The sequence below is a fragment of the Equus asinus genome, chromosome 1 (assembly GCF_041296235.1).
Source record: "Equus asinus isolate D_3611 breed Donkey chromosome 1, EquAss-T2T_v2, whole genome shotgun sequence".
NCBI classification, from domain to species: domain Eukaryota; kingdom Metazoa; phylum Chordata; class Mammalia; order Perissodactyla; family Equidae; genus Equus; species Equus asinus.
Window position 1 is genome coordinate 184,066,146 of NC_091790.1, and position 27,351 is coordinate 184,093,496.

General features: G+C 41.8%; 1 protein-coding gene across 3 annotated transcripts in view; it reads left to right on the top strand.

Moving 5' to 3' along the window:
* NRF1 (nuclear respiratory factor 1) overlaps nt 1-27,351 on the top strand; it is a 124,826-nt gene that overhangs the window by 91,048 nt on the left and 6,427 nt on the right. For 2 of the 3 annotated variants that reach the window (XM_070513300.1, XM_070513294.1), the window contains one exon: nt 4,137-4,261. In XM_070513300.1, coding sequence (XP_070369401.1) covers nt 4,137-4,261 — 125 coding nt within the window. Of the gene's footprint in view, nt 1-4,136; nt 4,262-15,100; nt 15,205-27,351 lie in introns of all 3 variants that reach the window. The other variant, XM_070513286.1, reaches the window with a different exon arrangement.

The window sequence follows — 27,351 nt, forward strand, 5'->3', positions numbered from 1 at the left end:
GTCAGGACAGATGTGGGACAGACCTGTTTCAACCGTGCTGTTAAAAGAGTTTTGTATGGCAAGTCAGAACAAGGGCCCTGAGCTCAGACCACCTTTAGCTCACTCTGACGTTATAATAACCCAAAGAAGATGTGGAGGAATTGTCATTAAAAAATCTGGGAACTAATTAAACTTAGTTATTTTTAAAATACATAATCAGCAGTTTTAGGAAAGAGATGGGGAGAGAATCAAAGTGAACAAATGAAGAGCAGAGCATCACAGATCGAAAAGGGAGGGGAGTCGCTACTCATCCTGAACAACCAGAGCGGAAAGGAAGTGAAATCATCATTTGCTTGTTGCAATACAATAAGTAATTTGAAGTTTCAGTTTGTCAGTTAACCTGTGCTAGACTTATGTTCCCTCTAAACAAGTCTTTCTGCAAAATCAGTACAGTGCTCGCATATGGAGATACATGACAAATATTTGTAGACTGAATCCACATTTGCTTTAGTAGAAATTTACACTATGTTGTTGTCACCAAGACAGTTTTTACTCTGGTTGACTGTGTATAGTGCTATGACTCAGTGCTATGGGGAAACAAACGCTTAAGTTGGTTCCTCTTCTCAAGGAATTTAGAGTTGCTGTTCTTTTGCTGTGAAGGGATTTTTCTTAAAGAAAGAAGTGAATCATATTTTGTGTGTGTGTGTGTGTGGAAGATTGGCCCTGAGCTAATATCTGTTGCCAGTGTTCCTCAAGTGAATCATATTTTTAAAGAAAAATTTACTCCTTTTTTAAAATGAGAATACTGTTGACTTAAAATCAGAGATATTATCTAAATAGAATATACCTCTAATATATGGACTGGTATTTATTTGTTCAGTAAAATGAGATGGACAACCTAGATCAGAAATCTTCTCTGGAAATGGAAGGCAGGGACTGTGCAACCACTTCTTTTTCCTGTAGATAAATGTTGGGCACTTGCAGACAAAAAGTTGAGGGAAATTTCTCATCTGTAACTCTGGTTTGGAAATGACTTTTATCGAAAAATTGTGAAGTGGTAGCTTAGAGACATTTTAATCATTATTCACCTTTTAAGTAAAGGTAACCTTTTTCTAGCAGTATGGTTTGATCATTTCCAATGAAGTCCAGTGTAAGTAGTTAGTATAGACTTGGAAATGATAGGCCTGCTGACCATGGGAGTCATCATTGTCTTTATGCCCCATGTAAAAGATCCGTCCATCGCTGCTTTGCCTGTAGCCCCTAACAGAGGATGAAATAACTAACCTCGTCAACCTGTGATCCTGTCATCCCTGTCAGACCCCTCATCCCTGGCATCCTGGCTTGCTTTAGGTTCTTGCTAGTTTGAAGCGTTTCTTCTACCATAACATATTTTTAGAAAGGTATTAAAGAAAATGACTTTAAATATTTAGAGCATCAGACATGATAAAATGAATGTGATGGGGTACAGGTACACTTTCACATCAGGCCTTGGGTAGCTGCCCTCCCTCTGATCGCCTGTGCAATTCCACACTGCAGGCATGTGTCCGGGGTGTACAAGAGAGGCAGGACATCACCTTTGATGGTCATAGAAATAAAATTATTGTAAATTCTGATAAAAGCAATGGGGAATGAGCAGTTGCTGAGGTAACCTGTAAACAGAGGTCCTATTTCCATATGAACAATTCTCATAAGCAGCTTCCTTCTTCAAAATACCACACAGCTTCAGATTTTTCCAAAGAATATACTTTTCAGCTTTCCATGAAGTCTCTCGTCAGAGTGTTAAATATTTTTATGATTAATCAGTGATAGCTCAATACTGAAAAATTGGCTGGTAATAGTATTTGACAGTTTCTTAGAAAAACATTAAAAATTAAAGATCTAGGCACTAAATAATCATTCATTTTACAATCTCTAATAAATACTTATGAAGCATTTTAAAATTAAAATCTACCATGTAAAATGTAAAGAATAGCCTTAGTAGTAATTCCAGATCAAGGGTCCCCTTTAGCTGTAAATCCATGTTTCAGCATAGAGAATGATCTCAGCTTTACGCTGGCTGCAGGTAAACTCTATGATTCTCAGCCTCAATTACATCCCAAAATTTTTTATGAAGTAAGTAAATTTGAAATATATAATTATGATGTTGAACTAAGTCAAAGGAAGCCTGAAAATTAAAAGCTGCCACAACTAAACGATGAGAAAAAAGGAAAAAATCAGCAATTTTGCATTTATTATTTTGAATAAATGTTAAAGGTGAAATACAATGTTAGGAGAAAAAAGCAGGCTATAAAACTGTATGTGGTATGATCCTGATTATTATCTATTTAAAGTTGTCTTTAAGATTTGAAGGAAATAACTTATCTCTGTATGATATTTTTAAATTTTCTTTTATACTTAATGAAATGTTTACAAGCTTTCTACATGTATTTTATTATCAGAAAAAAATAACTTTTTAAACACACAGACGTAAAAGGGAAAAAGCAAGACAATTTAGAAAGAAGGGGAGAATTTTCCATTTAATGAGTTTCTTTTGCTACTTCCTGAAATCTTTGTAGTGACCAAGAAGTCTTCCCCAAGGGAATGATTGTCAGTTGCTTTACTTGTCTGCTGACTTCTTAGATGAAAGTGACACTGTTGAGTTTGGTACAGGTTGCTTTGCCCACAGTCCTGACATGTTTACCCTAACCACTCCATAGCCCCTCCCCATCCCTACCTACAGCTTGTGATTGGGAGATGACTGCCATAGTTATAGCAAAGTCTGCAGCTTCAGAACAAAGCTGAATCAACTGCCTTATTTGGTGTCAAACCCAGGATTTTGTCCACCTGTGCTAAAGTAAATGACTCCACCTCCTCTACTCCGTGCCCACTTTTTGTTGTTGTTGTTGTGAGGAAGATCAGCCCTGAGCTAACTACTGCCAATCCTCCTCTTTTTGCTGAGGAAGACTGGCCCTGAGCTAACATCCGTGCCCATCTTCCTCTACTTTATACGTTGGACGCCTACCACAGCATGGCTTTTGCCAAGTGGTGCCATGTCTGTACCCAGGATCCAAACCTGCGAACCCCGGGCCGCCAAGAAGCAGAACATGTGCCCTTAACCACTGTGCCACCAGGCCAGCCCCTCCATGCCTATTTTTGCTACTCCGTCAGTAACTGTGCAAAGTGGTATCTGATGCTTTCCCAGGGGAGGTACAGAATTTATCTGGTTTTTTTTTTCCTTCACATTTTAACATCTTTGAAATTTGGATGGTAAATTATAAGCATACAATTACAATTAGGAATTTTTCCTTGCTTTTTCTTTGGCACATAAAATAATAGTACATTCTAGTTTGTAGCATCATAGAATCAATAAAAATGGATATTTATGCACATAGCAAGGAAGAGAAAGAAAAATGGTACACAAACTGCCAGAATAGTGCTCACTATAAACAGATGGTTAATATCTCGCTATTCTACAAAGTGTTTGCAGTGAAGGGAGTTTTATTATTTCATTGTATTTCTAGAGTAAAGGAGATTGGTTTATAGTGATAATTTTAAATTTTGTCTTAATTTAAATTGCCGCCCCCATGTACAGTGAGGCAAAGGGAAGGGTTGGACTTTGCAGGATATTAGTCAACCATAACTTTGTATTTGAAATCATGAGTATAAACCAAATTGTTATTATTTAATGTTAATTGAATAGCAAGTCCAGGTTGCTACTCCTCATATCATCCATCCTTGGCTATAAAAGGATGGTTTCAGATGGTCTGTCTTGTGTTACCATAAATAGAAAAGAGAAAAGGAAAACCCTATGATTGACAACCAAAATGGCTTTTGCATTGTGAATATGGATCAGAGCTTCCACTATGGCTTGCAGGCACTCAACTGATATTGATAAAGAAGAGATTGATAATAAGTGCTTCTGTCCTCAAACATCAATTTCCTAGGTTTAAAGAAAATCTCACATTAGCTTTGTAAATATGTAAGACTTGGGATTTCTCTATTTATTATTATCATTTAACAATTATTCCAGCTCCATCCAGTATCACTGGAATCATGTATTTGCTGGTAGGCTCACAACTGTGGAGTCAGTCGCGATCCAAGGAAGGGTTGAAAGGATGGTCTGTCTTGCTGCAGTGCTGTACTTACACATCCCCCCTCTCCTGTTCCTATACCCACAGTGAAGCTGCCGCCCATGCTGTCGCCACCCTGGCCGAGGCTACCTTGCAAGGGGGGGGACAGATCGTCCTGTCTGGGGAAACCGCAGCAGCCGTCGGAGCACTTACTGGAGTCCAAGATGCTAATGGTGAGAGAGCATAAATATTTTATTGAATTTCTTCCCTGTTTCCACTTAAACCTTCATGACGTGACTGACAGCAAACCCTTCAGAAAGAGGTTGAGCTTTGATTTGAGTTTTTCTTTATTGGTAGGCCTAGGAAAATTCTAGGAGCCTCTGATTCCTTCCAATAGTAGGAGACTTGGGGTTTCCTCAAAAAAGAAAAAGCCATGATAATTGCTACCTAACTGAATTGCTTATTTGAAAAGTGGCTATTTTGCTGTGATAGGACTTGCTGAGAGGTACTTTAAAATTTGCCCTGGGGTACATTTTGTCCTTTATTATCCCATGGGGTAGATCACTGTCCTTCACTGTAGCAGAGACTCCTATAGGCAGCGCATTGTGGTAGGGTGGAATGTTCTGACTATCTGGAGAAAAGAACCATCATTCACCACAGGGTCAGCCAGCATCTGTGATGAAGGTGCTTTTCTGGTTGGTGCTGTGGGTTCTGCTTCCTGTTAAATGTGGCCTCTGGATTCAGCCAGTAACGTGCCACTTTCCTTCCCTTCTTTCCCAGCTCTTTGACTTCCTGGATATTGGTGATATCCCAAATAAACAAAAGGGATAAAGTTCATATAAATATGGTGTCAAAAATTTACAACTCCAGCCCAACACTTTGGATCCACTTGGGCAGGCTCTGGGAGTCTTGGGCTACCCAGGGAAGTGCCTCAGAAGTCTGGGTGAAAGAGGAAGACCAGCCTTTTCTGTGAGAGTCTATGGGATTGTTTATTAAATTTTTTAAATATATATGTATAATTAAGTAGGACAAATTAAGTGCTCTATCGTTTTTGATTTGTTGTTTTAAGGTCCTGGAAAGAGGATAAATAATAACTTACTTTTATTTAGGGAAAAAGTTCCTTAATGGCGTTACTGGCTGAAAGAAAAGTCCCTAGCACTTTTTTTAGGGTAGGTCCCTAAGAACTGATTAAAATGTTCGTTGGAAAAGTCTTTGAAGAAAGACACGATGCTGTGTCCTACTTTGGAAGTGGGAAGAAGAAGGTACTTCTGTCCCCCAGAGAAGAATAACATAGGACATAGAAAGAGCCTTGTGGCTTCTGAGAATCCTTTTCTTAAAAAAAGCAAACAAAATATCAAATAACACAACAACAGCCTGCCTTTTCTGTGAGGCTAGGGGCTTCCATGAACTAATCCAAGTAGAGAGAGAGTTGACCTTAGCCAGAATGCTGCAGGATAAAGGGCATCTTATAGCCTTTATGTTCAGGATGAAATGGGCCATAGATAGAATTAAGGACAACCTCCCTCTTCAGCTAGAATCCTACTCCTATTTCCTTACCTTTTTCTATTCCTCATCTGAGTCCTAATCTACCTTGAATGGAGGGTAGGATATCTGGCTATGTGACATTCTTCTGAAGTGCAATTGCTGTTATTCACTGTGGAACTGCTAAAAATACTTTTCTGTGTGGGTTTGATAGGAGATCTTGTTATCCTTTCTAATGGTCTTGACCTATCTGAGCAAGGAGAACAGACTGCTTTGTAGTTCTGGCTCCTCCCCAGGCTCACCTTTCAGATGGATGAATTTATGAGCAAGTGTAAGGACCCTCTGGATCTCTGGCCAAGTAGACCTGTTCAGCCATGTGGTAAAGTTGAACCATACTCACTACTATTGATTGCTGGAAGCTGCCTCTTTTCAGTAGCTTTGAGTTGTGTTGATTTCATATTGTTGGCTGCATTTGTGATAAGAGAAAATTCTGGTCTACATCCTAAAAGCCAGTGGTTCCCCAAAGCAGGCCATCCCCCGTTTGTGACTGCCAACACATACTGAACTCAGGCTTAAGAGTTGGAGTTACCATTTTCTCAGTGCAGGTTTTCTATATCAAATCAGACTCTTGAGTTGTGCCTTATCCCAGAAATTTTAGGCAAAGGCCAATCATTTCATCTGTCCCTTGGGAATCCAGAGAATGAATCTAATATTGGACATGATCCAGATAATTCTGACGCTCCTTCTGTCTTCTGACATTTTTGCCCAGAGTGCTACGGGATTTACTCTGGGACTAGAACCAGATTTTTCCCATTTAACCGGCTAATTTGGTATCTGGCTAGACATTTAGGGGTTCTCTTTTCATCTTTCTTTCAGATTGTGTCCTCTTGCCAAAGTTTGCCACTTCTGTGATGACAAACTTATGGTGTCTGCCAGTAGACCAAGTTTATTATCAGGAAGAACCAGATGATAGCAGAACAAGTGCTATTTGGAAACGGTTACTACAGGAGAAAGATGACACATCCAGATTTCAGATTATGGTTTAAATAAAAGTCCTATTAGCAGGTGACTCTTCTAAGAGCAATTTGGATATCGTTCAGGCCTGAAGCAAAAGGAGTTTCAGCATCTTCCGGGATAGAACTAGAGGGGATGGAGGACCATTGAATGTGGAGTTTGGTAGAGTACAGGAGCGGGTGAGAGATGGCTGGGGCAGTGCGAGGATATGAAGCAATGTCCTGTAGGACGGTGGTTTTCAAGTTAAAATTCTTGGTCACCAAGGCAGACCTGACAGAGATCTTGTACCCTGAAGACTTCCCCTTTTTTCTGGACGCCACCCCACCTCACCACTAAAGGGACTACTTAAGCATTAGCATTACCTTATTTATGTTCTCCTTTTTTTTAATAGAGGTAAATGAGTCTTTGGTCTCTTACGTTGGAGTTTCTTGGTTTGGTTCAATTTAAAGATTTTCACAGGTGCCTTTATTTTCCTTGAAATGCAGTAGAATTGCCGAAGGCTGGAAAAGGCCTCTGGATGAGTTCCTTCCTTTACTACTACTTCTTTTTTTGTTTTTTGAGGAAGATCAGCCCTGAGCTAACATCTGCTGCCAATGCTCCTCTTTTTGCTGAGGAAGATTGGCCCTGAGCCAACATCTGTGCCCATCTTCCTCTACTTTATATGTGGGATGCCTGCCACAGCATGGCTTGATGACCGGTCCATAGGTCTGCACCTGGGATCTGAACTGGCGAACCCCAGGCCACTGAAGCGGAGCACACAAACTTAACCACCATGCCACCCGGCCAGCCCCTTCTTTTTTCTTTTTAAGCACTGTTACTCCTTTTTCCCCCCTAACACACCTTACCATAAGAGGCAGTACAATTTTTAAATTGGCCATTGGTCTCCTTTCACTCTACCATTCTCTGTGCCCTAGAAGCCCCTGAGCTAATGGACTCCAGGACCAATGAAGGTAGGCTCACACGGGTTGAGGAGCTCTGAGTGACATTCACCTCCCACCCCACCTTGCCACGCACTGTTAACAATCCTCGGGGAGCCAGATCTACAGATCTTTTCTCTTCCTTCCTATTTCAGCAAAAATAATGAAAAATAAGAATTATTTGGCACTTGGCCACCTCAGAAGTGCTCTTACGTCTGAACTCTTATTGCAGATTCGTGTGGCTTTCATTCCTAAAAGCCAGATGGGGGGGAACAAAACAGATAACTGAAGTTCATAGTTAATCAATAAAGGTATTGGCAATCATCTGCTTCAACTATTGTCCTATCAAGCCTCTTACCACAGCTTCTAAGAAAGTATCAAGGGGGCCGGCCCCGTGGCCAAGTAAAGTTCGGGCTCCACTTCAGCGGCCCAGGGTTTCACCAGTTCAGATCCTGGACGCAGACTATGGCACCACTTGTCAGGCAGTGCTGAGGCGGCATCCCACATGACACAATTGGAAGGACCCACAACTAAAATATACAACTATGTACTGGAGGGATTTGGGGAAAAAAAGCAGGGGGGGGAAAAAAGATTGGCAACAGTTGTTAGCTCAGGTGCCAATCTTTAAAAAAAAAAAATCATTTTCTAAAATGGCTGACATTTTTTCTAACGAGGCCACAAGAAAAAAGGGTGTCATAGCATTTGCTGGGGGGTTTTTTGTTTTATTTTGGTCCTGATTATAACAATCATCTATAATCCTACTACATAGAATGTTAATATTTTGAGTTTTTAAAATATGACCTTTTTTCCCATTCACTGGGCCACAGGGCCAGCCCCCCATTCATAAAATTTTTAACCTAATTAGGATCGTGTCCGTACTGTTTTATAACTTGTTTTGAAATATCTTAACCATTTTCATGTTAAATATTTTTTGAAAAAATCACTTTAATGTTTGCTATTATCATATTATCCATCATATTAACCAATCCCCTATTGTGATAATTTAGGTTATTAATAATTTTTTACAATAGAAACAAGACTGTTTATCTTTGTACAAAATCTCGCCCACCTCTTTGATTCTTTGCTCTCTACGTAGCCTATACTTGCTTATACTTCCAACAGTACTGTTGAGAACCTTCTTGGTTACCCCTCACCAACACTGGATATTAGCATAATTTACATTTTTTGGCCTATTCTGTAGACAATAAGTTGTATCTCATTTTAATTGGCAATTTTAATTAGTGATAGACATTTTCACTTTTTTCTTCATGTTTTTTTCTACCCTTGTGTATCTTGCTATTTGTCTTTTTGTGTTCTTCACCCGTTTTTCTGTTGGGGTCTTTATCCTTTCTCTTATTGATTTGGAAAAATTCTTCATATATTAAAGATATAGCCTCTTTATTGTATCTGTTGCAAATAGTTTTTCCCAGTTTATTTTTATTTCACTTCTGTTACTTTCATTTTTAGTTCCTTAATTATTTCTCTTTTGCCTTTATTGTTATCTAGGCCCCAAATCAGATAAATATCTAACTATATGCCAGTTCTTTTTGGTCTCATTTTTTATTTTAAATACAGTCATACCTCATTTTATTGCACTTTGCAGATAGTATGTTTTCTACAAGACCCTCCACCAACAAAAAGATTATGACTCACTGAAAGCGCAGATGATGGTTAGCATTTTTTAGCAATAAAGTATTTTTTAATTAAGGTATGCACACTGTTTTTTTTTTTTAGACATAATGCTATTACGCAATTAATAGAATACAGTAGAGTGTGAATATAACTTTTATATGCACTGGGAAACCAAAAAATTCATATGACTCGCTTTATTGCGATATGCTTTTGTGATGGTCTGGAAGCGAACCCACAATATCTCCAAGATACGCCTGTACTATAAAAGATGTGGAGTTTATTTTGGTAATGACATTAGGTAGGAATCTCAATCGATTTCTTTTTTCTTACATAATCTAATTTTTCCTGCAACATTTATTCCATAAAAAGGTTGAAATCTATCTTTTCTAAACTGATTTGAAATGTCATCTTTATCATACGCAGAATTCTTAAATAGACTGTGTAGGGTCTTGTGTGGGGTTCTTCTATTTCCGTTCCTCTATTCTGTTTATACTGTAATATTTTATTATTGTGACGTTGTTATTAGCAGTTAGTGAAAGGCCTAGCTCCAAATTTGAAAAAAAAAATCAATCAAAATTCCAAAGATTTTTTTTGTAATTGTATTAATTACAATAATTTTGTAAAATTATTTTTACAATAATTTTAAAGTTCATCTGGAAGAATTAAGCCTTATTTTACCCATTTTTTAAAATCTTACCAAACCTTTTAGCAGAACTGCTAACAAGTTGTAAAATTGACTAATTTAAGTTTTCTCCTCTCCTTCTACCCCAACTTTCCCTGGGGCAAAGGATGTGGGGAGTGTTCATTATTATAGAGATGGACCAGGGTTGGGAAGCAAGTGCTCTTAATACTGCCCCCAGTGAATTGAATAATGAGACACTAGTTGTTGCTGGAGGAGACATTGTCCCTGCAATGGTGCTCATTTTCTTAAGACCAAACAAGGTGTGTCTTTCTAGACTAAGACATTATAATACCCATTGTGTTTATGCAGAATTCTGTGGAGACTCAGTTCTTGTACTTTGAAATTTTAATTTTCCTTTTTTTTCCCCCAACTTCTTCAATTTTATTTTTTGTACTAGAGATGATAATGGGGCATGCCCCACTCATGGAGTACTCCAAGATCAGACACCAGTATTCTTTTCCACTATTGACCTTCCATTCTGTCTCTCAATTCCATTGTCCCATTAATTTTATTTATTTAACAAACATTTATGTAATGCTTGCTTTGTTCAAGCTCTCTGCTAAGTGTTTTACTTGCATTAACTTATTTAAAACTCAGAATAACCCTATGATGTAAACACTATTACCTCTGCCATAGGAAGTGGTGGCTAGGGTCATTTAACTTTGTGGGTATCTGGTGTAGCGCTGAGAATAAAAGGAGGGGCAAGGGGACAGGAGGATCTGCAAGCCTAGCTGGATACTCTACCAGCTGCACTACTACCGAGTCTGTGAACTTGGGCAAGCAAATTAACCTCTCTAAACCTTAACTATAAAATTAGGATAATGAGGGGCCAGCCCAGTGGCGCAGCAGTTAAGTGCGCACGTTCCACTTCTTGGTGGTCCAGGGTTCACCAGCTCGGATCCTGGGTGCGGACATGGCACTGCTTAGCAAAAGCCATGCTGTGGTAGGCATCCCACGTGTAAAGTAGAGGAAGATGGGAATGGATGTTAGCTCAGGGCCAGTCTTCCTCAGCAAAAAGAGGAGGATTGGCAGTAGTTAGCTCAGGACTAATCTTCCTCAAAAAAGAAAAAAATTATAGGATAATGATGGTTCCATGATCAAAAGGTAGTTCTGAGCATCAAACAAAAAGATTCATGTAAAGTGCTTAGCATAATGCTTAGCACATAGGTACATTGTAAACATGAAATTATTATTAGCTGTCAGCATCAGTTTCTTCTCCCTCATTCCCCCAAGTACATTAAGTTGTATGGAGCATACGGTACTGGTGAAGACCCTGCTTTCCTGGCTTTAGGACAGATCCAAATGCTTTCTTTACACAATTGAAGGGTTTTTGCTCCAGAGGTGAATACTGTAAAAATGGGAATAGATCAGAAGCCTTTTCTCTAACCTTCTGTGGAGGGAATTGAAGGAACCTTGATTGAAGGTGGCATCGTTTAATGGCTCCTGCATTTGGTTGTGTTCCTCTCCTTGGGCAAGGGCTGCCGTTCTCTTCCAGCACATGGTTTGCAGTAGTTAGTGTGGCCGTTGTTACTCCTAATGTCATAATCTCTGTTCAGATCTCTCAACTGCATTGTATGTCAACTTCCATCATGAAGGGTGACTTTCTTCTCTTCTCCCTTCTTATCACCACCACCATCCTCCATTATTACTGACCACATGTCCTTCTCTTGCAGTGCTTCTTTCAAAATAAGAGATAAAATGCCAGTCTTCATCTTAATAAACTGTAAAATACAGCTGTCATTCTCACTTTTTCTGTGCTCCTCATTCTGTGGACACATTATTATATGGACTTGTTCCCAAAAGAGTCAGTGGAAATGGAAATGTTAAATTAATTTAGGAAATATGTCAATGTTGCTCCCCCCAAAAGGTACACTGATATACTATTCTAGAGTACACTAAATCGCTTTTTGCCTCAGTATTTTAATTAAAGTTTAAATAAATAAATGTAGTAAGTAAAGTTTTATTGTCAGAGTGCATGTTCAGGCACCATTAGCATGGTAATAGCTTTAACAGAGCTTCTGCACTCTTGATACTGTGCTACTGTTGTACCGTTAATCCAAAGAAGGGAGTTCACTGCCTCTGGGACGTGAAGCAGGCAGCCCCAGTGCAGCAGCGTTTTGTGTCAGCTGTGAGTCCCAGGCTGCAAGCCTCCCATCTGAAAGGCTGTGGCAACGGTGGGTTTTTAGGCCACCTTCCTGTAAGGTAAATGGCCCTCTTTTCCACTGATAGGGAACAGGGAAGCCAAGATGCTAGGATGGTCTCAGTCAGACCATGCTGAGGCATCACCTGTTCTATAAGAAAAAGCAAATGAAGATTCATCTGTCATACGACTGTTTCCCTTTCAGAATCATAGGTCTTTTTTAAACAAGGGAGGCACACTCAGAGACCTGCAAAGATTACTTCTTAGAACAAATAGGATGAGGAGAGCTCTGAGATGTGGCTCAAAAAGGAGAGAGATGAGGGGTGAATACATGCATGGGGCCTCCAACTGGGGCAGCCTCGGGACAGGTGTGCTTTGCAGTGTCCTCCATGGGCCACTCTAGGAAACACGCTTTCTTTGCAGACAGAGTTTTTCCCGTTTAAGTCAGCTAACTTTTCTTGAGTAGTTTTTATTCTGGGAAACATGCTGGTAGATGACATACCAGGACAATAATTGTTTCCACTGTGTTCGATTTTTGCCTTTTGACTTTAAGCGTTGAGCATAGTTATTTAGGATCTTCATCTTTTTCTTTTCTTTCTCCATTCTTTCTTTTCTTTTTCTACTACTGCTACCACCCCCACCCCGCCACCAGCAGCACCACCGTACCTCCCTGTTGCAGTTGACTAAGCAAGCCCTCTCTGCCTTATGCTGCCCGCACCCAGTAAGGTGGGTGGAACAGAGCTTATGAGCCCTATTTTGTAGAGGTAGATAAAGCTGGGACTTGCCCAGGGTCATTCAGCTACTAACTGGTGAAACTGGAAACCAAACCCAGATCTCCAGTACTCCTTCTGCTGCCCGATATGGGTGCCCTTCTTCTTTACTCCCTTTACCCACCCCGCCCAGGAAGTAAAGAGGGTATAAAACAAATGAAAATCATCATCTTTATTGTTCTGTTACTTGGTGTGGGTCACTATTTTGCAGGATTGTTTTAAAGAATTGTCATAGCTGTCTTTTACTCACTTTAGAAGTCAGTGTCATGATTAGTCTTAGCAGAAGCAAATAAATAAGTAGCCTCAAAACCCAAGATCTAAAGGTGTGCTGTCCAATACAGTACCTACTAGCAGTGTGTGTCTATTTGAATTTTTAAATACAAGTTAATTAAAATTAAATTAAATTAAAAATTCAGTCAAGTCAGTCACATTAGCCACATTTCAAGTGCTCAACAGCCATGTGTGGTGTGAGCTACTGAATTTTTTATTTAACTTTAATTTATTCACATGTAAATTTACATAGCTACTTGTAGCTAATGGCTACCGTAATGGACCGCACAGATGCCAAACATTTTCATCATCACAGAAAGTTCTTTTGGCTAGCACCAATCTAAAGGCCATAGCGAAAATACTGTGGTCTTCTGGCAAGTTGTGCCCGCTCTGCACAGGGGAGGACAACTCGAAGACTTCATGAGCCTTGCCTCCTGGTGACCTTCTCAGCTCATAGACAGCATGGCTTTGCTAAAAAAAAAAAAAAACTACCATGTGACTGCAGTAATCCGCAGCCAGGAAACAGCTGGGCAGGAGGGTTGCAAAAAGAACTGGGCTATTTTTGTGCACTGCAGAGTCCCGAGCAGGAAAACCTGAGACAGGAGGCAGTGGCGACACCTAGATCCACTTCCTAGTCTCTTTATTCATGACTCAGGCCACTTGCACATTTCCACTCAGATGCCTCAGAAGTGCAAGTTTCTTTCCTCAGCTACAGGCATCTTCAGGCCAGGTGCTCTAATGGATTTATAGTAACCCCAAAAATGATCAAATATCCAGAGCCTGGTGGGTCTCAAGTCTGAAAGAAGCCATTACTATTGGATGAGTTCCAGATTTCACAATGAAACATGGCTGCTTCTGAGAAATGGGAACATAGACATGTATAGTGGTGCTCTCCATCCTGGAGTACCCAAGGGGGTTTACAGTTTTCTGCCCCATGTGTGTTACCCAGACCTTTCATAGCACTGAAGCTTGTCTTCCTTCCCTATTCCCTTCATAATGACCTCCTACAGTACAAAATGCCTTCCAGAATAGCTCTCGGAGGGAAGTGGCAGTTTTTCTGACTGCCCAATCTCCCCCATCCAGGGATATCATCAATGGCACTAATTTCAGGGGCAACAGAGAATATTTAGTCCTATTCTCTTTCATACCTGGGGCATTGTGAGCACACAATAACTTAACCACTGCTGCTACTACTGTTATTATTAGACACTCACACTGACCGGGAAGGGAATTAACCTTCAGAGGGTTCACTCTTAGTACTTCTGGGACACACTCCTAGGATCTGGCTCAGTAAGCCTCTATTCGGAGGAGCAGGTAGTGAGTCTCACACTGAGAACCTCTGCTTGAGAAGGCCGCTGGTACTGGTGGGAGCACATGTCCCTCGGGCAGGCTGGGACAGACAAAACGGAGAGTCAGTTCTCCAGAATTACCAGGCCTTTCCTGTCACTCATCTGACATACACCCCACCACTGGAGGGGTTTTCAGTTGTGAGGGTTCTCTGGTGCCTTTGTTTGTCTCCTGCAAAGATGCTGACCTGTAGATACCTTCAGAAGGAGCAGGACTGCCTCTTGAAAGTGTCGTTGTGAGGTTCAGATTCATCTTTCTCCTTGCAGAGTCTGCAAGTCCAGAGGGGATGTGTCATCTCCCCTGTACTGTTATAAACTAGGGTGGCCACAGACATTCATCATTTGTACACCAGGAATTGTTAATCTAGGCTCTGCCGCTTGAAGGCTTAAAGACTGCAGAAAAAAAGAGGGCCTTTACAATGAAATGACACACCACTATACATTGGCCTCTAAGTATTTATCTGAGCCATGGCCATGTCCTTCAGGTGTAGCTTTTAGATGCTTTCCGTGTTAAAAGGTGAATGCCTCCAGAGTTGGCTCATTGGGGCCCCAGAGGGAATTAGCACATATTATCAAGCCAGGCTGGCATACCATCATCTACCCCTTGGTCTGACTGTGTCAGGTATTCTCAGCTTGGGGAAACTTGATGAACCAGGGACATTCTGGGCAGAGGAGTCATGCCAGGGCTTCAGGGCAGAGATTCCCAAGAAGGTACTTGCCATCTGGCCGATGGAACCACTGACCATGGTCTCCTCTCCATCCCCAGTGTCCTCAAGTCCAAGTTACATGTTTCGTTATCTCATTCTCCTTCCCTTTTAGGTCCCCAGATCTTTCTGAGTCTTTGTATTCGAAAGACAGATTCTGGTCTTAGATGATTCCAGCTCCTTGTAACCAAGACAGAATCTTGGTGCCTGTCATTGCAGGTAATATTCTGTTAAGGGATTTTTTTTTTTTTTGGCATAGCAAAACCAGAGCCATAATTGGACAAGTTTAATTGGAATCATTTCTGTTCAATACATGGATGAAAAAGTGGGTTTTAATTGAGCATGTAAAAATGGGATTAATCACTGTTCATGCAAGAACCAGAATATCATGACAGGAAAAATTCTTAGAGAATGACGTTTTTAAGGTTCTTGGGTAAAGGGGACTTTCCTCTTTTTATTTATGCTTCCATTAGGATTTTGAAGGAATGTCAGCGCACTGTTATTAACTCCAATAGCTTACACATCGCAGCCAGTATGGTTTGGATCCCTCTGGCTCTCAGGTTACCTGTGTAAATACAGGGATTCACTTCCCAGCTCTACCATTTGCTTAATAAAGAGCAAATGTGCAGAACCCGGCAGCAGCAGCCTGGCAGAGCAGTAATCTGAACAGGATAAACATGCTTCCTTTTTGTGTGGTGCTCTCTCCCCGTCCTCCTGCCAAGAGCAGGATATCAAATGAAGGGGAGGTTGTGGTTGGAGTCAGTAAAGTGAATGTCTAAGTGGCACCTGCTTCATTCAACAGATCTGCTTTCCTGGGGCCTCCCACTGCACATCTGCTCCTGACAAAGCCTCTTTTCTCCTCCTGTTGGTCAGACTGAGAGCAGAGGCTCAGCAAGGAAACATATTGGTTTTGCTTTGTCAGCACAATTGCCTCTGACATTATAGTTACACCAAATCTTTATTATCAGAAAGGCCCCAATTTGGAGATTTTCAGAGCCTAAATGGGGTTTTTGAAGTGAAATTGATAAAAACATCTTTTCCATTGTAAAGCTAGCAATTGGATCTGAGAATCATTGAAGGAGTCTAAATATGGAAACTGAGACACTGCTCTGAGCGAGACTACAAAGACCCTGCTATCAGATTGGCTCACTAAAGAGGCGTCCAGCAATTATTCTGACTTTGCCCAGACCAGCCTCTCCGTACTGCGTGTAGCACTATAATGTATAACGATACTGTATTGTTCTCACATGCTAAAAGTTTTTAACCTAGGGGCCTAGGGGCTAGGGGCTGTTAAAATAAGTTGATGGAATTGGGCAGCAAAGGAAAAAACATGTGATATAAATAAGGGAAATACCAGGAAAATATATTTTAGGTGAATTCAGAGCGTCTAATTTCAGATTGAGTTTCCATCTAAACAAAGGCAACTCTTACCATGTTGTACAGTATATGTGCGACTGAAGCAGGTTTATGATGTGGAGTTGGCTCACTGGAAGCTCTGGAAAGGTTTTAGAGCTGCTTTCTGGCTATTAAACTTAAATTAATTAAAATCAAATAAAATTAAAGATCCAGTTCCTCAGTCACACTTGCCACATTCAAGTACTCCATAGCCACTATATTGGCAAGCACACAAATAGAACATGTCCATCTTCACAGCAAGTTCTAGTGGACAGCACGGTTTTAGAGATTGGTCTGAACTTCCTGAAATATCTTGACTGCTTAAGCAAGCCTTAGAGTTTCTATTTCAGCCTTGTTGGAAGGGAAAAAGGAAATTTGCCTGAATGTTTTTGGAACAACTCTTTCCAGCCATGTTACTTAGACTGTGATCTTTATCTTTTCACCTTTAAAATTTTTTTTCCTCTAACAATCTCTTGTCCTTTTCCCACCCCCTGCCCATCTCTTGGAAAAAATAAATAAATAATAAGCTGTAACCATGAGAAAGAACTTTAATTTTAGGACTGTCTACTTTCAGCTGACCTGCTCCCGGGCCTTCCCTTCCTTAAGCTTTCACAGCCCTTCTGTTTAACTAGAGAGTTCTTTCCCCATTAAACAGAGCTTCTGACTAACAAGAGGGCATGTGAACACTCAGGGGCCAAGAGTGTGTATATGAATTGTTCATTTTGTGTATAACATGGAGTGTGGACAACACTCCTGGGGGTGGAACACTGAGCTGATGGCACCTTCCATTTTCAGCAACTCTGAGGACCAAGGGCTGGATCATTAATCTTGCTTCCTCCATTTGTCTGCCTCTAGTAGCTACATGGTTGCTTTGGCTCCTGAGAGAAAACTTATATGAAAGAACAACACTACCTCAAATTTAGACAGTTTCTTTTTTCTCAACTTAAGTCATATAAATATAATGTTACTTATCCTCATAGCAGCCCAATGAGGCAGAATTAGCCTGTAGTTTTATAAATGTAAATATGGTTAACTCTTAGTTGCCACATGCAGATTATCCATCATGCAGATTACTCGTGACACATTTTAAACCCTTGGACAGTTTCTCTAAGCAAGCCAGCATAAGCCTGGACCATCTTCTCCGCCCCCCACCCAGCTGCTGGGTACTAAGGAATACAAATTAGTTTTCATATTAGCTTAAGGAAGACATAATTAGGAAAGTAAGTCTGCCATACAAAAAGTACACCATAAATTCCAGTTTAGAGGGGTAGTATGGCGGAAATGACCTACCTTCTCTTTGGCTCAACTAAGAGCTGACTGTAAGATCTCCCTTTTTAAACATGTGCACCATTAGCACTCAGCATGCTGGCATGTTTACCAAAGGATTTGTAAAACCCCCCATGGGTGGATGTCAGAGATGGCTTTGTACCCTGGGCACCAGGGTGTGCGTGGGAAGCGGTCTTCCTGTGACTCCCCCTCCACAGCATGTTCTGGTGGCCCATCTTGCCCTGTGGTTTTTAAAAGTTTTGTGTTATTGTCAAGCCTCTGTATGGCAGACTGCCTGCTGGGAGTGGATGCTGACTAAGAATGCCACAGCGAGGGTCATCTTTGGGCGAAGAAGGAAGCAGCTAGTGGGCAGAGTAACTGAGAGGCTGCCCTTCCGGGTGCTGCATCCTCCATGGATGGGGGATTCCTCTATTCCACAGTCCCTGTCACCTGGTCACCTAACAGTTTTAGTAACCATTGATGATTTTGGGTAGATCCACTATTTCACTAATAGTTACAGAATGGTGATTTCTCTAGTGTTATCATTCCTTCTGCCTTTATTAGCTGGAATTCTTTTATAAAGAACTTGTCCCCATTAACAATTTGGTTATTCTAAATACAGCCCAGAAAGGAAAGGCAGGGTAAATACTTCAAAATGAAGTTTATTAAGATAGATTTATTTCTAAGCGACTATCAAATACATAACTGTCAGTTTATTTCCACTTTCCAATCTGCTGTCTGTAGGTGTCTCTCTACCTAAAGCAAATTTAATTCTGCCCTTTATGTGCTCTTAGAAAGTTTTAGTATTTGTTTCCTTTTAAAAAAAAAAAAAAAAGATTTTATTTTTCCTTCTTCCCAAAGCCCCCCACTACATAGTTGTATATTTTAGTTGTGGGTCCTTCAAGTTGTGGCATGTGGGACGCCACCTCAGCATGGCTTGATGAGCAGTGCTAGATCCGCACCCAGGATCTGAACCAGTGAAACCCTGGGCCACCGAAGCAGAGCGTGTGAGCTTAACCACCTGGCCACGGGGCTGGCCCCTGTTTGTTTTCTAATTGGTACTCTACAGATTGTGCTAAGGGGTTGAAAAGTCAAGAGAACATCTTTGGAAGCTTCTTTCCCTTGATTTATCCCTTTTCGGAGAGAAGAAGCAAGGGCTGGATATGGGCACATGGATGGAGGAGGGGTCACATTCCTTGTGCTAGTCTCTCTCCTTTTGTACCTATTTGAAATTTTGCATAATAAAAAATTTGAAAATAACAACAGAAAAATATAAATCTCCATTCCTAACTCTGGGTAACTCCTGATTGGCCCTCATATTCATTTCTACACCTGACTGTTGCAAACTCTTAGCTTAGTGACTTTCTCCTGAGTTGCCATCATCTTGGCTCCACTTTCTGTTTAAAAATGTCAACACTTTACATATTGCCTATACCCTGTTCACTGGTCCATAGTGGAGACCACTGTGAGTCCAGTGGTCTTTGGAGATCTTGAGTGTTGTTCCCACCCTTCTTCCCAGTGATTTCCTCTGGAAATTTACTAGGCATCTCCTGCCCTTCTTTGTATAGTCAGATCAGATGGCCTCGGAGCACATGCATGTCACACAGCCTTATTTGAACACTCCTCTCCCACCATTTTCAGTTTAAAGACCTCTTGGTCAGATTAGCAGGCCTTGGAGTCAGCTTGTTCAGCCCTACATTGGGAGCTCAGTTGTTCTGAACACTGAAACACAAAACCCTGATTTCATTAATGTTCCTGGGCACTCCAATAATTTCAAGAGGAAATTGTGAAATTATATCTCCAAAATATGTTTTGAAATATATTTACTAATAATGTAAAAATGAATTCATTTTTTTGGCGAGGCCGGCCCCGTGGCTGAGTGGTTGAGTTCGTGCATTCTGCTTCAGTGGCCCAGAGTTTCGCGGGTTTGAATCCTGGGCGCTGACATGGCACTGCTCATCAAGCCATGCTGAGGCGGCATCCCACATGCCACAACTAGAAGGACCCACAACTAAAAAATATATATATACAACTATGTACCAGGGGGCTTTGGGGAGAAAAAGGAAAAATAAAATCTTTTAAAAAATGAATTCATTTTTAAAATTTGGCTTATGGAATGGGGGCAAAAGGAGTTTCTGGGTGGTCTGCAAAATCAGGCAAAGGACACAGTGACACTGTCACTGCTATGGAAGTTGTTCCAGAAAGTGGTGTTTCCAAGGGAGACTTCAGATTGTCTAGCAAGAGGGGAGAAAACATTGGATGCTGAAAAGTGTCTCTTACACCAAGGCACCTGTGAGGCTGCTATTGGCTTCATGAGAATATTCAGTACTTGCTAGATGTAATACATATTTTAATCCATAAATCCCTCAAATGCACTCAAAAGCCATGGACTTAGAAAACACGGAAAAGGAAGATTAAATGTCCCAGGAACAGCTAATATAACAGAAACAGAACCACTGAGAGAGAGATGCTTTTTGTCTGTTTCCCCCTTGTCTTACTGTCATGAGGGTTACCTGGATCTCCTTTTCTTTGATATTCACATTCTTTTCATGACCTTCCTTTTCTTATCCTACATGTGTTCTCTTTCCATCTGGTCCTTGTTTGTCATTCGCAGCCTCTTTATCTGCCGCCCGCCTACTAGGCTAGCTTCTTTACCTGATGTCCTTTCACATGCTCCCATTTCTATACCAGTACATACCATGCCTATTTTTCTTTATATAATAGTGGCTTTTCTTAGACATCAGTCATTGATGTAAATTTTTTTCCAGAGCTACCAATAAAACTTTTTGAAGGACTTCCCTCCTGCCTGTCACCCCTAGAAACACCTGTAGATACCTTTGATGGCTCTTTAAAAACTGCAGAAGTGGTGCCGGCCCTGTGGCCAGTGGTTAAGTTCGCATGCTCCGCTTTGGTGGCCCAGCATTTCCCTGGTTCGGATCCTGGGCATGGACATGGCACTGCTCGTCAGGCCACGCTGAGGCGGCACCCCACATGCCACAACCAAAAGGACCCGCAACTAAAATATACAGCTATGTACTGGGGGGATTTGGGGAGAAAAAGCAGAAAAGACTGGCAACAGTTGTTAGCTTAGGTGCCAATCTTAAAAAAAAAAACTGCAGAAGTCACTTAGGTAACAGAATGCATGGTTTCGTGTCTTATTTATTCCTGTCCTTTCCAGTCGCAGTCTTCGGGTTCCCCACTTAAGCCAGCATTTCCCTGGTACCTGGAGTTAGCTTTCGTGTCCATCAACTACAGAAGGCATTACACTGTAAATTTTTCTCTTAGGTTTTAAGGATTATTTCTCTTCCACCAACTTCATGTTTATTTGATAATTTATTTGTATCACTCATTTTTCTCTCACAACCATCAATATTTCTCTCCCAACTAAAGATATTTCCATGACCAACTTGGAAGGCCTTTGGGCTGAAAGATCCAGTTACAGCAAACAACAATTCCCAAAGGTTTCCCAGGTTGTGAGGGCAGATGAAAGGCCCATTCTTCCTCAGGCCGTCCGTCCTGCTCTATCTTGTCGTGGGGTGGGGTGGAGGAGGGCAGTCTGTGGTTCCAAGTGACTCGGTCAGACCTCCTGCTCCGTCTCTGCTAGGCTCAAGCCTATGCTGTTAGTTTCTGGAGAGTTTAGAAGTTTATCAGAGTGGTGACGTCATAGCATCCTGCCCCTGACGGTGTATTTAACATTCTTGATATTGGTTAGCGGTTTAGCCGGGATCATTGGTTTTCCGGTGCACTGAGTCGGCAGCTATTTCATGTATGTCACGGTGCAGTTCCCGTGCCACTTCTGACCACTGCTGTGTTCCAGAAAGGAAGCTGCCTGCCACTCCATCTGCCCTGATTTCATGGCTTTTATCTCTAATCTTTCCATCTTTGAAGGACTTTGGCGAATGATGTGCTTCCTGGCAGGAGTAAATTGCTGCTGAAAGGAGATCTGTGCTGTCTCTGCTTTCTTTACTGTTTCCTGAGAGCTTTAGTCTAACATCTGTGACTCCAGCCAGACTTCATCAAACGTCTTATTCAAAGTCATCTTTGAAAAGCAACTATTTATTGTATACCTACTGTGTACCAGGGACTGTGCCATGCCAGGCTTTACCCAGGCCATCACCTCTAGTTCTCAACAACCCTGTGAGATTAGTAATTGCCATTTTACATATGAGGAAAGTGAGGCTCACAAGCTGTTAAGTGGCAGAGCCAGGATTCACACGTAGGGCTTTCTGACTGGGAAGAATTAATGGAAATAAAACAGCCTGTTTTATCCTCACATAGAATGCACCTGAACTAACAGAGCATTTGGCTGCATTACCTTAGGAGTGGTGTTGTGGACAAAATCCTACTTCACTCAGGAGCAGAGTAAAGGGCTTCAAGGCTCTGCTGTCTGCAGAGGTCAAGGCTAAAAAGAATGTAACCAAGTTTCTGAAAATCATGAAGAACATGATCTATTGTCATATTTAATTATTAAGCATCTATTATGTTCAAGTTGCTCAGTGTTCAAAGACAGAGTCCTACCAACAATCTAAGAAGATTTATACAGAGAAACACATTAACCACTTGGAAGCAGGTTAGCACAGAGCTGGTGCCAAATGGATGGTGAAGGCGGTAAAATCACAGGCAGTAGAGAACCTACTGGGCTGTTCTGTCGGGGGTAACCCCCCTGAAAGATGTGGAAATTATTGGAAAAACAGAACTTAGACTGGCAGGGGATAATTCTAGGCAGAGGGATCGGTTCTGAGCAAATACATGTGGTAGTTAGGGTACACTTGTTGTTGGTGCCGTCGAGCCAATTCCAGCTCCTAGAGGCCCTGTCTACAGCAGAGCGGAACCGTGCCGGTCTTTTGCAGCATCCCCTCACGTTCCAGTGCTTTATCAGACAGTGCTCTGCCACTATTCATAGAGTTTCATGGCCAGTCTTGTCCTAAGTGGGTAGCCAGGTCCTTCTTCCTAGTCTGTCTTAGTCTGGAAGCTCCAATGAAACCTGTCCACCATGGGCAACTCTGCTGATATTTGAAATATTAGTGGCATAGCTTTCAGCATCACAGCAACACGCAGCTACCACAGTATGACACTCGACAATTGGGTGGTGTGGTTCCCTGACCAGGAAACGAACCCGGGCCCTGGCGGTGAGAGCAAGAAATCTTAACCACTAGACCACCAGGGCTGGCTAGGGTACACTGAGGGGACAAATATGATTATAATGAAGGGATAATGTAGAGTATTTGTGAGAAAGGCTGGTGTAATCCCTCAACTATTAGGTATTTGGACTTTATTTTTCCCATAGTAGAAACCCATCAAAAGTTGGAGTTGTTTTTGGTTTTTGTGGGGATTTTTGGTGGATGGGTGGCCATTGCCAAACAATATTTCAAATATTGCCAAACAATATTTCAGGAAGATTTAGCTAACTGGGATATATAGACTTATTCTTCAAATCTCAGAATACTAAAAGAAGTTATTCTTGGGAAAAATAAATGAATTACTCCTAATAAATTGCGTTTCTACACATACCGTGTGTGTGTGTGCGCGCGCGCCATTACTTACAGTAGGTAAGTAATGAAACTCATTACCTCAGGAGAGGTCAGGAATAGATGAGCTCATGAATGATAAATCCACAGTGTGCAAGCCTGTGACCCTAACCTTTAAAGTTACTCTCATTGGCGCCCATGGTCTACCGCAAAGCCTCCCCTGGTGCCACCATCAGAGACAGACCACTGTAAAACCTCTTTGCCTCCTGTTTTGTAGAAAACATGGCCAAGCCCCTTAACATGAGCAAATGGTCACTTATATTAGAAGACCAAAGCCAAGCTTATGAGTAGATGGCATTATCTGCCACCCATGTAATGTGACTTGAGAGGCTCACAGACTAACCTCTGTCCAAAAGTATTTTCCTTATCACTTATTAATGCCTTAATCTTAAATCCCACTACTAGAGATAGATTATTTTGAGTCTTGAAAGGAATTGGGGGGAGGAGAGCAGTTAAGACTCCCCCATTACTGTACCTATGAAATTTTAAAGTATAAATATCCTCCAGCTAGGAAATCATACTCCTTGGTATTTATCCTTGCATTTGTGAGAAACTGCATATACATTTGGCATAATAGCAAAAGAGTGGAAACCTAAGGGGTAAGTCATCAGAGCGCTGGTTAATCAAAATCAAGCACCTCTATACAAATGGAGTGCTCTGCAGCCCCTAAAAAAATAAAGCTGCCCGCTGTGTACTTGTGAGGAAAGATCTCCAAAACAGCAAGGTGCAGAGGAGTATGAATAGGATACATTGTTTGAGTTGGGAAAATACACAGACACACGTAGACACATTTCAAATGCACACACAATCTTGGGTAGACTATAGGCCACCCAAGAAGCTGGCCACCGTAGTTACCTCTGGGAGGGAGATTTACTTTTTTCTACTCTATACACCTTTTCACCTTTTTTACTTCGTCCTCTATGTGTTACCTACTTTTCAAAATTAAGTCCCTGTTAAAATATTCTCATGAAAAGAGGGAAATTTTAAGAGACTGATGAACACCCTGTGAGGAATGATGTCCCTGCTGAGAGGAGCCAGCCCCTCAAAGAATGTATCCTCGGTGCGGGTCTCCTTCAAGCAGTCAGAGCAGAAGCCTGGCCACCTTCGAGGTCAGACTCACCATGTGTCCTCCCACAGAAGGGCATTTGACTTGAAGGAAGGAAGGATGTTGGGTGAGGAGTGTGTGAGTTCTGTCAGAGCTGGGCTGGCCTGGGGCTCCAAATGCTCAGAGCATGTCCTCATATCCCTCACCTCATGTGAAGTTTTAGAGGGTCCCTCTGGCTGCTATGTGCAGCACAGACCGCAGTGGAGCAGGGGCTGACGCCGGGCCATCACAAAGGAAACTAAGCGTAGTCCGGGCACAAGATGATACAAGTCTGCCCGGGGAGGCAGCAGGAGAAGTGGCTGAATGCTAGGTTTATATCTGAAGTGAGAGTTCACAGCATTTGCTGATGTATTGCATGTGAAGTCAAAGATGACTTGACTTCAAATTTTTTGGCCTAAGCATCTGGAAGGATGTAATTGCCACTTGCTAAGATGGGAGGAGACTGGGAGGAGTGTGTTTGACCATTTGGGCTCAAGAATGATACCCAGCTTGTAGAGAAATAGAGCAGGGTCAGGTCTCATTGTCTTTTACAGGGAAATGTGGTCCTGGAGCCAGCAGTTCCTCTGGGGATTTTGGTCTGATTGCTGTTTGACAAGGAAATCCTTCCGCTGGGACCTGAAGCTCCTGAGCCACCTTTGGCATATTTTTCCATTTTGGCCAATTTTATAAACCTTACCAAGAAGCCTGAGAGGAGAGGCAGCAGTGAGTCCAAAGATTAGTCTTCTCCCTTCTAGGCCTTTGCTGGCCGTACTGTTCAGTGATCAGGGCATTCTGGTGCATGGAAAGGCTCCCGGATCAAAAGCCTGGATGCCTGACTTTACCAAAACTCAGTCATCTTGAGGGAAAAAAAATCACTCAGTCTCTCTTGGTCCATGTTCACTTTTTTTTTTAAGTAAACTTTTTACCTGCGTACTTTTGAGTTTAAAGAGCAAGAAAGGGGCTTGGATTTACTAAACTGAATGAGCTCTAAGATTTCTTATAGCTTTGAAATATTGGCGTACTAGAGATTGGGGTACTAAAACCTGTAGGACTTTAAGAGTGTGTGCCTTATGATGAGCCCATGGTTCTGCCAAAGGAGCTTGCCTGTCATTTGTGAAAAGGAGGAACACCTGCCCTGCCTACTTGTCCAGGGTCTTAGCAGAAATCGAACTATATGCAGTGTGAGAGGGCTTTGAAAAGTGCTATACAAATGCCAAGAGAGTCTTATTTCTAGGATTGTACAGGGTCTCTCTGGAAAACAAAAAGGAGAACTTCAAGCCCTTAAAGTAGAATGTGAAGGGCTTCCTGTTGCTTAATCAACTGAAATGACCCAGAATACAAGCTTAGATTAACATACGCCTTCTAGATTAGGGCTAATCAGGGGCAGGCTGAGCAGATGCAAGCACAATCCCAGCCTGATTACTGTACCTCAGCATTTAATCATCTCTCTTCCAAGGGCAGCCGGCCCGACTTAGTGCATGCAGGGTGTCCAAGCCTCCAGTCCCCTCCCCCTTTCCCCTGCCATGGACATAAAGACTGCCGGGCCAGAGATGCTGAGACGATTTAATCTAATCCCATGTCAAAATGGCTGTGGCTGTGTTGTGTGAGAGAGACTCTAAAATCCCCACAATGGAATGGTAATACATTTATTTAAGGTGGAGGGACACTGAAACTGCATGCAGAAAATAATGGAATTGGGATTTCAAGGCATTTGAGGTTATGAAATGACTCCTGTATTTGGAATTTCTCCCTCTGAAAAGCTTTTCAGATATGTGGTTGCTGTCCCCATTATTCACTCTGAGACAGCTTTGTGTGGGAGTTGTTTCATCACCCAGCTGTAGAGGCCAGATTTACTCCTTCCCTGACTGTGAGGTGAAGTACAGAAGATGAAGTCTTACAAAATGGTTTTATTTGGATGAGTCCTGAATGTGGTTTTTATGTTACTATTTTCTGGACTGGGAGCACCCATTCTGAAACAGCTAATCATCCGAAGACTCCCTCACTTCAATCACTTGGTCCCTAGGTGGGACACCGGTGAAATCTCAGAAGGCACATTTCATTCATGAGTGTGGAAAAAACATTTATTGAGCACCTGCTGATTGCTAGGGACTCAAAGATGGAGACTCTATCCCTCCCTTAAAGAATTCACAGTCTCCTTGGGAAGAAGACATGCACCCAATGATAATGCATATGACCATTGCCCCCATGGAGGCCAGTACAAAGTGCTGAGAGCTGGGGAGGGGAAGAGGAGAGACTGGAGCTGACTATCGAAGGAAGAGTAGGAGCCCATGCAAGGAACAAGCTGAGGACAGTCATCCCAGGCAGAAGTAATGGCGTCTGCAGGTCAGGGAGCCGTGTGCGTGGGGAGAACTTCAATCAAACAGTTCCCCTGGCTGGAGTGTAAAGTGGGTGGGGATTCGTGCATCACCAGTCTGAACTGAACAATGGGCTGACATGAAGGCTTTAAATACCTGCAGAGGGATTTGGACTTTATATCCCATGGGCCTTTGGAAAGCACCGAAGAATTGTAAAAGAGGACAACAAGATCAGCTGTGTTCAGGAGATTGTTCTGGTCATAGCTGTGTCAGCCAATGTATATTTTTGCATTTGAACCCTTCTCCATTTTATTCTGGGGCAAATCTTCCATGATACTGAAAACTGTTTTAACGACAGTGTTGGGCCTGGACCCACACCATAGGAAACCCAAACATATTGTAAACCAGGTGAAAAAGGTTTAATTCTGACAATTCTTTAAGTTTCTGTCCACCCTAGCCCTAACCCAGGATGGCTGCTCACAGTAGTCACTGTAATTGTGAAGTGTGTGACTCATTCCCCAAGGTCAGAGGTTATAGAACTGAATCAAGCCCAGAAGCAAGAGCAGTGAAATGAGATTGATCTTCACTTCTGGTTCCGGTTGCTATTTGCTAGCATGTGGGTTCTTGGGAGGATTACATATGTATCTTGGCTTTGCCACTGGGCATTTGGGGTTACTTCACTAACTTTGCCTGTTTTGACCAGAAGAGAGAATGAAAGTGATGATGACCATGATACACTGGGGTGATTGAAGGGGTTGTACGGTCTTCACATATATTC